We start from the raw sequence: 12712 nt of genomic DNA, 5'->3' as shown, positions 1-12712 counted from the left end.
GGCAACATTATCAGTAGACCTGCCCACAGGAAGTTCATTTGAAGTGTGAATACTGCTTTTAGTAAGTCGGTTTCTTAACACAAATTTTTGATACCTGCACATCTCATTTATTATAAACGCTAAGGGGCAACTAACTTTGTACTGTTTGACAAATTACCATAAAAATGTAATTCTCAAAAGTTTCTGCCAAAGTGGATAATTTCAAATTGATAAAGAATTTCTACCCAAGTGCAGCTGCTGTTAGCTAAGGGGAGTGTTACCATTGACCAAAATACATAATAGATGAGCATAATTTGGATATTATTCAAAAAGTATAAATTGTACTTTGCATTTACAGTCCAATGCTCACACACACAGCAGTGGTTTTTTTTTGATGATTTTCTTTCAAAGTTGTAAACTGTGCTTGAACTAAATTTTAGCAGTGTAACAAAATGTAAATTGATGTATCTTGCCATAGTGAGTTCGAGTGTATATGGTACATGTGGTTTTGTTTAAGTTCAGCCATGCCAGCTGTACTTGATGTAGGCCATAAATTTTGTCCTATCAGTTTTTGTAAGGTCCTCGTTAATTTAACAAAACCTGTAAATTGTTGGTGGGATATTTGCCTAAAGAGTTGTTCCTAAGTCACCTTTCACCTCTGCTGTTGGGTAATTTTGGTGTGGAATGGATTTGCCCTCGTCAAAGTAATTAGAGCTGATCCAGAGGAGGATCTCTGGTAGTATAATGCCTGATTATTCACATGTATCGTATGGACAAAACTACCATATAAATACTGTTCAACTGTACTAGAGTTCCTACCATTTGAGGTTGGGTGATTTGATTTGTTTTTGATTGCTTTTTGGCACACAAAAACATTGTTTTGATTACAGTTCTTTGAAATATTAATTTTTTTTGTTTTTGATTTTTGTTGATTTTGATTCCAGTGGATTGCTGGTTCTGGTGTTTCAAACAAATTCAAAATTCTTGGCAGTGAGCAGTAATGCAAAGCTGCCAGCCTGGATACTGTTTCCTTTGTTGTGAAATCAATTTGGAGTAGTTCATGTACTTGTCACAGTAGAAGGACACTAGAAGGACACACAATGTACTTCACACCTATGTTACAGTCTGAAATCTGCATATATATGGTTAGACAGTTACGTTTGGTTGTTACCACTGCTGTAGATAATTCTGGTTGCAAGTTCTCTGCGTTTTGGTTTTCTGAGTTCTGGTACACTGTTTTGACTATTAAAAACTATTAAGTCCCTTTTAAGATAGAGTGACTTATATCAGTTTTTAATGGCTAGGTATGCTGTGTACATGTAGTATACTTGTTGGTTCAGTTTCTGCACACCTGGTGCCACCACTAAGCAGTGGTTGACCTGGTAAATTATTTATTTACCTTGAATGATACTGATTACTGGATCTATTTTGATGTCAATATATTGCACTTCTATTGTCACCTGTCACCAAAAAGTGTGGTGTTCAACCAAAATTATTAACAATCATATTGAAGGAAGTTTTGATGAGAAATTTTTAAAAATCTGATGAGGTTAAACAGACTTATGCTGACCACAGTATTTAATGAATTTTCAAAAGGCAATTCCAATTGCGGTACTATTTCCATAATCTGATCATGTTAGGAGTTGCACAGTTGAAATAAATCAATCCTGAATATCACATGTTGAATTCTATGTCTGTATCAAACAGAATTAATTTTGCTTGTCTGGTAGAAAGTAGGTCAGTGTGTAAATGAAGTGAAAGTTTTGAGAAAGAGAGGAATTCCGTGCCCATATTGTGTGGCATTGTCATGGTCTTTTTTAAGCTTTCAGGTAACTGCCATAAAAGCATTGCCATGGCAATCAAGCTATTTGTCCATTTGTATGGCATTTTTCGGCTAGTGACATTGTCCCAGTTCAAATAGAGATCAATGTCTTCAGTCTGAAGTGAATAAATTGCAAATACTTCATGTAAGAACCTGCAGATGGAAAATATTTCTAAGTGCTTAGAAAGCCTGGTGACATCACCATGACAACAAATGCAGATTCTTTACACCTAGGATCGCAGTATCAGTTTTCATGAACCACATATTTGTGCACTACCAGCAATGTTTATTTTGCCATCTGTATGAATTTAACTGATATGTTACGCTTATGTAAGCCAGTATGTAGCATTGATGTCAACAAACACATATATGTACAACACTGCAATGAAGAATATCCTGAGAGATTATAACTTCTGTTTTCCTGCCTTTGGACCCAGTCACATTCATTCCTACTGACTTTAATTTACACTGTAAAAGGATCTAAACACCAGCTGATTAAGAGAAACATACCACTTCAAAGAGCAAGTCCCTTCAAATGAGCTATTCAAACAGAAATCCATGCTTATCACCAAAGCCCCTGAGGTAAAGTCTTGAATTACCAGGCAAGTTCAGACCTGCTGTGTGTGTGTGTGCAGGCTGAATTCAAAGTTATACAGTAACACTATAGAGTGAGATCAAGTGTTTTCTGCAGGGGTTGGCTCCTCAGCCATTTGAAAGTTCATCAATGCTAGACTTTAAGATCAATTTTTACAGTCACTGTAGGATGTTAAGAGGAAACCGTATGGCAAAATGGCCAGAGAGTCAGTTAATTGCTAGCATTAGAAGCAGTTGGATAGATTATTGTAAAATAAATTGTAAATTGTTAAAAATCTTGACTTGGTTCTCCACCTGTATAGTGTAGCTTGCATATCACTTTAATCCTGTGCACAGTCAGTCACTCCAGGGTCAGGTATGGGACAGGAGCACCAGCAGTCACAAAATTACTGTCAGATGTCCATGGCTGCTGTATATTTTGTTTTGCTTTGTGTTTTAGTTTGCAGTGGTTGATTAATTGTTTGTTTACTCATTGTCAGTAAGACTTCAACAATTACCTAACATTGCTAATTACTAAGCAAGCTCCAAGGCTGTAATTGACAATGTCAGACTCTGTGAGTCGCTGGATTCCGTCGCTGATAAAACAAGGTGTTTGGATGCTTGTAGGTAAAGCTGTATATAGGCTGATATAGAACCTTGCACACCTTGTAGGTTCTTTGTTAAATCTCTGACGAAATAATAATACTTCAGTCAGAGAAAGCTAGCCTTGACTGCTGTTTGCATATATGGTCAGAAGTCTTGAGTAATCTGACTTGACAGGAATTGTCAACTTTTGGTAAAAACACTTTGGCATTAAGTGTTAGACTTAAGTTCCTCGGCTTCTTGAATGAAGTTACCATCCCGTTTACTGAAGTGGGTGTGGAGGACATAAAAGTGGAAAAATGTCAATGTTGTTTTGTGTATGAAACCTGCAACAACCTTGCAAAAATGAAAGAAATCACTTAACCATTTCTCTGCCAGACAGTATCACTTCCCCATCAGCCAACTCCGTGAAAAGCAGTATCGAGCCAAAACCGTACGTATTGCCACCAATTTGGCTTGGTCTATGCCAACAACTTTAATCTATAAAAAAATCATGTTTACAGTATTTGTGATTTCAGGTGCCTTCAAATGTTAAATTTTAGGTTAAAATGCACCAAATGGGACATATTGTGCTTCACTAGTTGTAATGTAAGGAACTTGACCTGATGGTGAAATATGAACTTGGCAGGAAAAGGGTAATAAATGTGATGCGGGCCGGGTACACAAGATGTGGTACTGTGCAATCGGTACTCACCCATTCAGAAACAATTTAGTTGATTTTGTCAATTCTCAAGTATGTTCTCACAATTCACATCTTGTGTAACAAGGCTTAGCAGATGCCTTGTGTATTGTTGGACATGTTGGTGCTGACAATCATTCTCTGAGATGTTCTCCTTCACTTTTTGATTAGTTTTCTCAAGATCTACGCAATGTTGAAATTTGACCATAGAAAGTCATGCAAGATTATTCATCAGATATAATTTAATTTATACAGTTTATGTATGTAGCACCAACATTGATGTGTTATTGGAAGGCAAAACACCCTCCTCTATGTACTATGTACATGTGTCAACATTGGAGACTACCAGGTACTCTTGTGGTTTATACCGTTCACATTTTTGGTCCTTTTTCCAAATTCAAGGGAAATTTTAGGCTGTTCTAAAAGAATTTGCATCTAGTCTGTTCAAGAAAGTGTTCAAAGTGAAGTTTTTGAAGTGAATATGAATTGATCATGTTTTGAGGATTTGAGAGAGGCTATTTTCAGTCGGTGCATGGATATCATGTGAGTACGGTTAGTGCAAGTGACTGTCAAAGCAGGAAGCTGAGAGGGCTGTTTGCTGCCATGCTGTTCATATGTAGTGTTGCCCCAGGACAATAGGATACATGTACATGCCTACACCACTTCCATGGAACTCACTAGACACACGATGCGAATCATACAGTCTGTAACCCACCTTTAGGCAACACTGGCACAGTTTCTGTTTTAATCCGGGTACTGATCAAGTATATCACACTGAGCCCTTCTTACCTTGAGACTGGGCAGAAAGGCTGGTACCGTGTATTGGTGATGCAGCACGATTCCCTATTGAATTCTGAGCAGGTGGTGCTCTGGGCCAGAATGCTGGTGTTACCAGGCACAGGATTGGTACAGAGTAGGTACTGTTATCAATACCGAGTGTTGCATATACAGAATTTAACACTTTTATTGCTGGTTTTGGTGAACCTGTTTACTTTCAAACAGTACACTTTGTTCTAATCAAAACTCAGAGAGTTACAGTCTCTTGGAAATTTTATGGTGCCAAATGATTTATACATTGTACCTTAGGTCAAATAAGGACTTGTATGATGTCAACTTAAATGATGGAGTTATATGATATATTAACTTGCATTGGTCTTGGAAATTTTAATGTCCATTTTTGGACTGAAGTTCCAACATCTATTACAAGAGTTTATAATGTGGTAGTGTTGTAAAGTTGTCCGGTCATCATACAATTATTCATTTGTGCGTGGCATAGCTTTTCCTGCCATCCACTCAGCCTTCAGACCAATATTCTACAACATTTTTAAGTTGGCCTGCAACTAAAAGAGCTGTGAGGATAGGGTAGGACCTTTGACTATGAGAGTTGTGTTCCACTAAGTAAGATATTCCCATGCATACTTGTAGTATAACCAAGAAGTGAAATTTTATGTGTGCAGAATTACCAAGTTGTATTGGCAGTCATTGACAGATGAGATGTAGGTCATTCTATCTTTGATCCATATCACCTTTTTTGCTGAAAGTAATACATGAACCCATGAGAATCAGGCCTGTGATGTTATTGCTTTCTGTTTGAAGTGTTATCCAGAAGTGGGCAAATCCTGTGAGTATACTGCGGTCTTTTGCATACTTCAAGGATACTCTGCCCCATCCCAAGTATGGCAGAAATCGATGCTTGTGTTAGGATCCCTTAAGCCGTAAATAAATCCAAAATTTGATATACCCCTTGAGATAATGTTTAATTTTACTATATATTGTAGCATGAATCTCATATTCTTATGCGCTGTACTTTGGTAGTCTGTCTTTCAAGTGGGAGGCACCACGGGGCAATGGTTAATGTACAGATCTCACTAGCACACTATCAGAGGATGGTGAGTTCAAGACCTGCTAAGTCCAGAGTAATGTACTCACTGTTGGAGAATGGTGAGTTCGAGACTAGACTCTAGCATGGTGTTGTGCCTTTGATCAAGGCACTTTACTCCTCATTGCTCCATTGTGCAGTGGGTAATGGGTACCTCATCCTGTAATTGGGCAATGCCTGTTGGATGATGGATTGAATAAAAATGTTTTTTTCATCATACCATGATTTGTTAAACATTCACTTGTCTGCTTTAGACAATGCTAAAGCACTTGTTTCCAGAGCTCAATAGGTTTCCTTGCACTGTATCCTTTTCTATTGAAGCTTACTCATATTTGACCAAAAATTGTATGATTGTTTTTGTTTACTTAACTCCAGTTAGGTCATATCCCGAGGCAATTCATGAAGAAGTGACCTTATTAAACTGTAATCTTTCTGTACCTACTTCATATCAAGCAGACAGTATGTTATTGTACTGTACACATTCATATATTCCTGTGGTCAACAAATTCTGGAACAGAAATATAACGTGAATTGGCTTTTTGTGTCCCATTGCTTTAAATATCTGGCTGTGACTGTCAGAATAAAGAAGTTCATCATTTACTGAGTCCATCATTTGTGAATTTGGCCAGTGCAAATTTTTAGAATTTTTTCATGCTGTGAATTATAATATGTGAACTTTTCAAATTATAAGTGAAAATGCTGCATATGGCAAACATGTAGGTCAGTGGTTTACCAGTGTGGTTGATAATTTCGGTGTTTTGCATACCCATTGTCATATATGAGATTGTCTGTTGATTTTGTAGAGATCAATATTAGTAAAATGTGAAGGGTTTTGACTTTGATAATTGCAGACACTCTGTGACCTCAATGACAACACATGAAACATTCTATTGTTTCCCACATTTCCACATGCTTGAGAAAAAGAGACCAATCACAACCAATGTTCCATTGGTTGTATGCATGAGAGCAGAGACCAATCACATCGAGTGTACCATGGGATTTGCACATGTGAACAGATTCAGTGTGCCATGGATATGTACGTGAGGGTCCCAACCAATGACAATAGGTTTTGTACAGTTGGTTCAAAGCTTCACCAATCACATCCTATGTTCTGTTGCTTGTGTGCTGTACATTACTGCCTGAATGCAAATCTTGAACCCAGTCCTTTTCTCACTGTGATGAGTTGGAATGGTTGGTAGTCTCTTTCAACCAGTCCCTATGAATCCTTGCATAAGGCACTCATGTTTTCATCGTAATGCCTCAAGATGTCAAAGTAGTCACATTATTAGTGAAAAAATACTCTCTCACTCCATGATATTGTCATTCTGATCAATATCAACAAGACATTGATGGAATCTGGAATAGCAAGATGCGTAGTAGCAAGTTCACGTCATTGCTGACAGATAAACACAACAAAGACCAACTGGCAAGTCAACAGATGTTCACTGCCAAGTCTGCTGAACAAGATGTCCAGTGATGCCTCCAATACAAGCAATATTTCAACAAAACACATTCCCTTTAGAAACCATTGTCATTACCAATATTGTCATGCTAGCAGGTTTAAGATGTGAATTATACAAGTTTGGCAACACTTAAGAAAATGAAAGACATTTACTGCTATCAATATGAGGACACACCCACTCTCGTAGGGACCGTCTCAGATTGTCGCATAAGTTCAAAAAGCGAAATTTGTTCGTCTACATGGGGAGGGGGGTTTGACCTCCATTCAATTAGTGAGCTTCACTTTTGCACTTTTATTTTGTGATCACAAGTTGTCTTTACATTGTGTGTAAAAGTACACAAAAACTGCACACTTGTACCAACAATTCTGCTGTAACTGTTTCCACCTCGTTTGTGTCATGATATGATTAGTACTTAAATTTGATCAAGTACTTAATGATGTAATGTGGTCAGGGGATACATATTCTGCAGAAGTTATATCAAAATGCTACATTGTACTCTCAGATGGACCTCAACATTTCACATTTTGAACTTTCATTGAGCGGGAAGGGGTTTTGATCTAAAGGAAGGAGTTTTGTTTATTGAACTTTTACAACAATCTAAGACGGTCTCTTACATTGATGGGCTTTATTTGCAACATCTCTGAAGACTGCAACATCTCTGAAGACTGCAGCTTATTGATTGGCCGAATATCATAGTCATTATTGAATAATTCCAAAACAGCCAATAAAAACGCCAGAGAGGTGACTTATTTACATAACAATTTGCAATTTCTTTTGTTTTGAAAATGTATTCTTTTTTTTTTACAGTTATTAACATATCAATATAGACTTCTCCACAGGCGGAGGGGTGGTCCACCCCTAAAATCCCCTTCTGGAGAACCATGAGCTACACAACAGCCTTAGACTCTAAACGTCTGTAGTTGATGTGATCAATTAAAATATCCAATCAGATAAAACTGTCCCAGCCGCTGCACATGAGCAGAAGTTGATTGCTGTTGGTGTGGGAAACTGAAATGAACATATCTATTCATTGTGCTGTAAACAGTACTTTATAAATTGTGGCAGCAGGGGGTCTACATGTACAAGCTTTTAAATGGTTGTGACAATCCTTGCCTTTTAACCCTTGTCATGCCAGGCATGTCACCTTTCCTTCAGGGCCCCATATTTGACAGTAAATGTCAGTATGTGTGACTTTAATGCAATGCAATAGTTGTAAATCTTGCTACCTTTGTTCATGTAGCTGTGAAAGTGAAAGTTCATGACATTTTCTCAAACAACCTGCTCACCGTAATCTTACAGTATTCAATAAAGATGTTCTCCAAATGACCATTGCATTCTTTTTATCCACCAGTGCATACAGTGTAATGCTTGTACACATAAGACACATACCATTCCCTGTATTATTTCACCTGAATAATCGGCATGTTTTTGTCACCTTTTGGTTACTTTTTGCAGATTCTCCTGACCTTGGTCATGTGATCTCTTTTCAGTGTGACCTCTTGGTATTTTTCTCACCCTTTCCCAAAGTGGGGATTTTGAGGGTTTGACCACCCCTCTGCTTTTTAGGAACAACATATTCATTAATAACCATACAAAAGAATGAGTTTTCACTACATAAGAATATGCAAATTATGCATTGTCATGCAAATTTGTGGCCCTCTGTAGAAGCTTTCGAGAACACTGCCTTTTCCCACTCACATTTGCCACAGGATGGTTGATTGCTAAATGCATACCATTTCTTTTTCAGTGAGTATGTAACTTGCCATGATCATTTACATATTCATGATGTATTTGCATAATAATTATATCCTTTCAACCTTTGACCGCTTTTTCTTACCACTTTGACCCTGCAGGACAAGGTAGCCCTATGAAGAGCAATCCAGGTACTCCGTCCAAATCAAGTACAAACGGCAAAGACTTGCAGGAAGATTTCATCAAATATTACAAAGACAATGGTTTAGAAAGTATTGCAAAAGAAGTAAGTAATCAATCAGGAAACACATCAGCTCATTTGAGTCTGTCTTTCAAAACAATACCAGAGATGGTGATGTGAAATGTTTCCATGGAAATATCATTACTGATGTATCCAGTTGTATGAACTATTTTCCAATGATTACTGGAAGGGGGATCCTTGAAAAGGATGTTTTAATGGTAAGGTAATGTTGATGGAAAATGTCTTGCATAAAGTGGGCAAAGTAAGTGATTGTGGTGTGTGAAGACGGTTTGATAAAACCAACAATCACTTCCAAATTGTCTATGAATGGGAGGTGGATGTCAACTACAGCCTTGCCGAACTATTGTCAAGGTTTTCAATGGCATGATTTCTGATAGAAATCAAAAATTATGTCATAATTTCCTTTTTGTAGTCTCCCTTCAGATGAGTCAAAAAGATATATCATGTACTTTACTGCTCTACCACGATCCAAGGTTGGCAACAATAACTGACTAAGTCAAAAATATAACAAAATTGACAAAGATAGTGCCATAAGTCAGATACTGTATTTCTGTCACAAAGAAGTCCTCATCCAGATATATTAGGGCATTGTCTTTGTGTAAGGATATAGACAAGTATAGTGAGAGAGTGACCTGCAAGAGGTGCAGTGTTGGATTTGGAAATCACGAAAGTCTTGTCACCTCGGACCAACTATAATGTGATTCCAAGGAGTGTTGTCATTCTGTCATTAGTTTGCAGAACAAAATAGTGAACCCAAACATTTTACAAGTCTTTTGAAGTAATGTGTTGGAGGATAAGAAAAATGAAACTTTTGATAATACCAATATCGTCATAGAAACTATACAAATCACTTTTCAAGAGTGCTGACCACAGTCTGTAGTAGTCTTTCAAATCAATACCGGAGATACTGATAGTAGTCTGCTGCGCTGGTGCATAACAGACAGAATCTGTCAGAATTTTGGTCAGCTGTGGCCGATGTCGTTCACACTCTGCTGTATTTAGTATAAACTGACTATCATGGGGATTTCAACTTGAACTGTCAGAGCAGTTATGGCAGGATATGCAAGTACTTTCCACAAAGCATTTCTGAGTAAAAATTGTTTATTAGCAATCTTGCAGGTAAGGTTAGAAGGAAGAAAATAATAGTTGACTCTACAGCATGGTGCTCCAAAAAACTGCGTTATAACATCATTAACCATGAAGCTGACTCTTATAATATAGAATTCAAGAAACGATTAACCTTTCACCATAACTAAAACAAATACTATTGTAAATTACTGAACCAAAAAAATGAAATGGGCTGACTGGCTAACTGTTTGTATTGTGTGTCCATTGAGTTAAAAGTGTCTCTGAACACAGCTCCATTCAGATGTCTGTATTCAGAGATAGTTTACAATACAGCATTTACTTTAACTTCAGCAGTTTTTCAATTTTCGTTATCTGTTGTTGTGATAATATATTAGTTTATTCACCACTTAGATTTGTTTGTATCTCAGAGTAACTACAGAAGGATGGCCTAGTACCAATACAGTGTATCTATTTTCTTTCATTTTTTGCACCTCTACTGCTGCCCATGTCGCCCAGACAAACCAACATTATAAAAACCACCATTTCTATACCATAGCATTATAGATGTTGGTGTCAAGCATTTCACATTGCACAGTGATAGGGTCACTGCAGGCATTGCCAGACGCTTTCAAGTTGTGGGGTCAAAGGTCATAATGCAACATACAGCACTGCAATACTCAATAGGGTTTTCTTATCAGGAAAATAGGCAATACATAATGGTTGGATAAAATACAGATTGAAAAAGTTGTTTATCCTTGATAAACAGTATTATTTAAAAAGATTACAGTGCCAAAGCCTTTCATCGACATTGGAACAGTGTAAATTGTCTCCATGAAGGTGGCCAGCCGTCCCACAATGCCTCAATCTTTGCTGTATTAATATATTGGCAATGTGCAAATGAACAGCTAATGCGGAAATCGAAAATTAAAATGTAAAACAAACAAATCATGAACTGTGCATGACAGATGAGCTCTGCAAAGTGGCGTCATACAAGGCACGTATGTTTTCCAAGTAGGGATAATAAGAAGGTCATATGCAATAATAGAGGTGACATTTTACGTCATAATTCATTGATTTGTGAAAGAAATATGGCAGCATTAGGGGACTGGTACTACTAGAACTAACTAAAAAGTAACAGATTTTGCCATGATGGCGTTTAAATGCTAGCATTGAAAGAGTGAGTGTTGATTGCCCTATGTTGACACATGTGTTAATTTTGCAGCTCAAAGTATTCACACTCACCAGTAGACTTGGTTCAAGTCGGTGAATTTAAAAAAAAAATAAAATCATTTATAATAGTTTTCTCTCGTGTCTCTCCTATTTCATACAAACCTATCCGGAATTTGGCAGCTCACGCCAGGTTTTCCAGCAATTGAATGCGTTACGTTTGAGTCTGCGCAGTAGTGAGTTAGTTTCTGCCGGATTCACCGACTTGGACTTCTTGCAAAGTACAGGCGGTGAGACGGACTGTGTACACAGTGACGTAAGCAAATACAAAATGATTGACAGCCCCCGCCGTTATTCTGGCCAATAAGAAGAACGCATGCTAATAAACCTCTGCATGCATTAAAAAGTCTGTTGTCATCTCCGTGCAAAGCTAGTATCGAGTACGTTTTATATATGGGCGAATAATGGCATCAAGTTCGTACATCAACCGCGTTTTACAACTGATCGGTCGACCATCGCTAATCATGCGAGATTACCAAAGAAAGCTTGTTGAGAGTTACTTGAGGGAAAAGATGTGTTTGTCTGCGCACCAACCGGCAGCGGAAAATCACTGACATACGAAGTCCCCCACATTGTTTTGATTTCCATCGCTTGGGCACGTAAGAGAACAGGCTACAACTGTAGGGACGGTGTCTTTTTCCATCCTTCAATAACCGGCGACGATTTTCGCATTTTGCGACATGGACCCAACAAACAATACAGATATTTTCACGCGTTTTCGGTGATACAACAGAGGTCGTGCTGACTTTTGTGGGAGTGATCGCACTCGACATTTTGTCAACAACGCCATGTGAGTTTTATGCACGTCTCGTTTGGGTCAATTGGTAACTCCTCCCAATGTGTAAAATTTAGTGATGTCATCTTATGAATAATATATGAGTAAAGAAAACGTCATCTCATGAATAATTTATAGCAACGCAGATAGTGCAAGAAAGCCAAGTCTGTGATTCCGGGTGAAACTCCGCTGTATAGCGTTCACTCCACTCATCGCGTTCACCCTACTCATTGCGTTCACCCTACTCATCGCGTCCACTCACGCGCGCGTTTCACATGAAAGCAGAATACAAATCATTGCGTTCACTCCACTCAAACATTCACAAATCACAGACTTGAACCAAGTCTAACTCACCAGTAAATAGGTCTTGAATCACTATTGAAGTTTGCAGAAGAAAGACACCAATTCATTCTGGAAAGTGGAATTCAGAAACACTCTTCAAAAAAAATACCAGATGCAGGTTTTCTACAAGTTTATTTAGGGACATCATTAAATTTGAAAACTTGTTGGTGTGCGACATGCCCACACAGATTCCATAGAAGTCATGTGACATCTACATGTAGGTGAGATGATATGATGTGTGACGTAGGTAACTCTGTGCAACAAATTCTTTCATTAACACTTTGAGCACGAAAGTCAGTTTTGTCACCTGTATAAATATACCCCAGGCAAATTTTATGTAATTTTCGC

At 37.9% G+C, this 12712-nt stretch overlaps 1 protein-coding gene across 1 annotated transcript in view; it reads left to right on the top strand.

The window, feature by feature from the left end:
* LOC139119456 (transcription factor Dp-1-like) overlaps positions 1-12712 on the top strand; it is a 55232-nt gene that overhangs the window by 1582 nt on the left and 40938 nt on the right. The window contains exon 2 of the mRNA XM_070683276.1: positions 8852-8976. Within this exon, the coding sequence (XP_070539377.1) occupies positions 8852-8976 (125 nt within the window). The remainder of the gene's footprint in view (positions 1-8851; positions 8977-12712) is intronic.

This window comes from Ptychodera flava, chromosome 19, assembly GCF_041260155.1.
Source record: "Ptychodera flava strain L36383 chromosome 19, AS_Pfla_20210202, whole genome shotgun sequence".
NCBI classification, from domain to species: Eukaryota; Metazoa; Hemichordata; class Enteropneusta; family Ptychoderidae; genus Ptychodera; species Ptychodera flava.
This window is presented reverse-complemented; position numbering and strand designations above follow the sequence as displayed.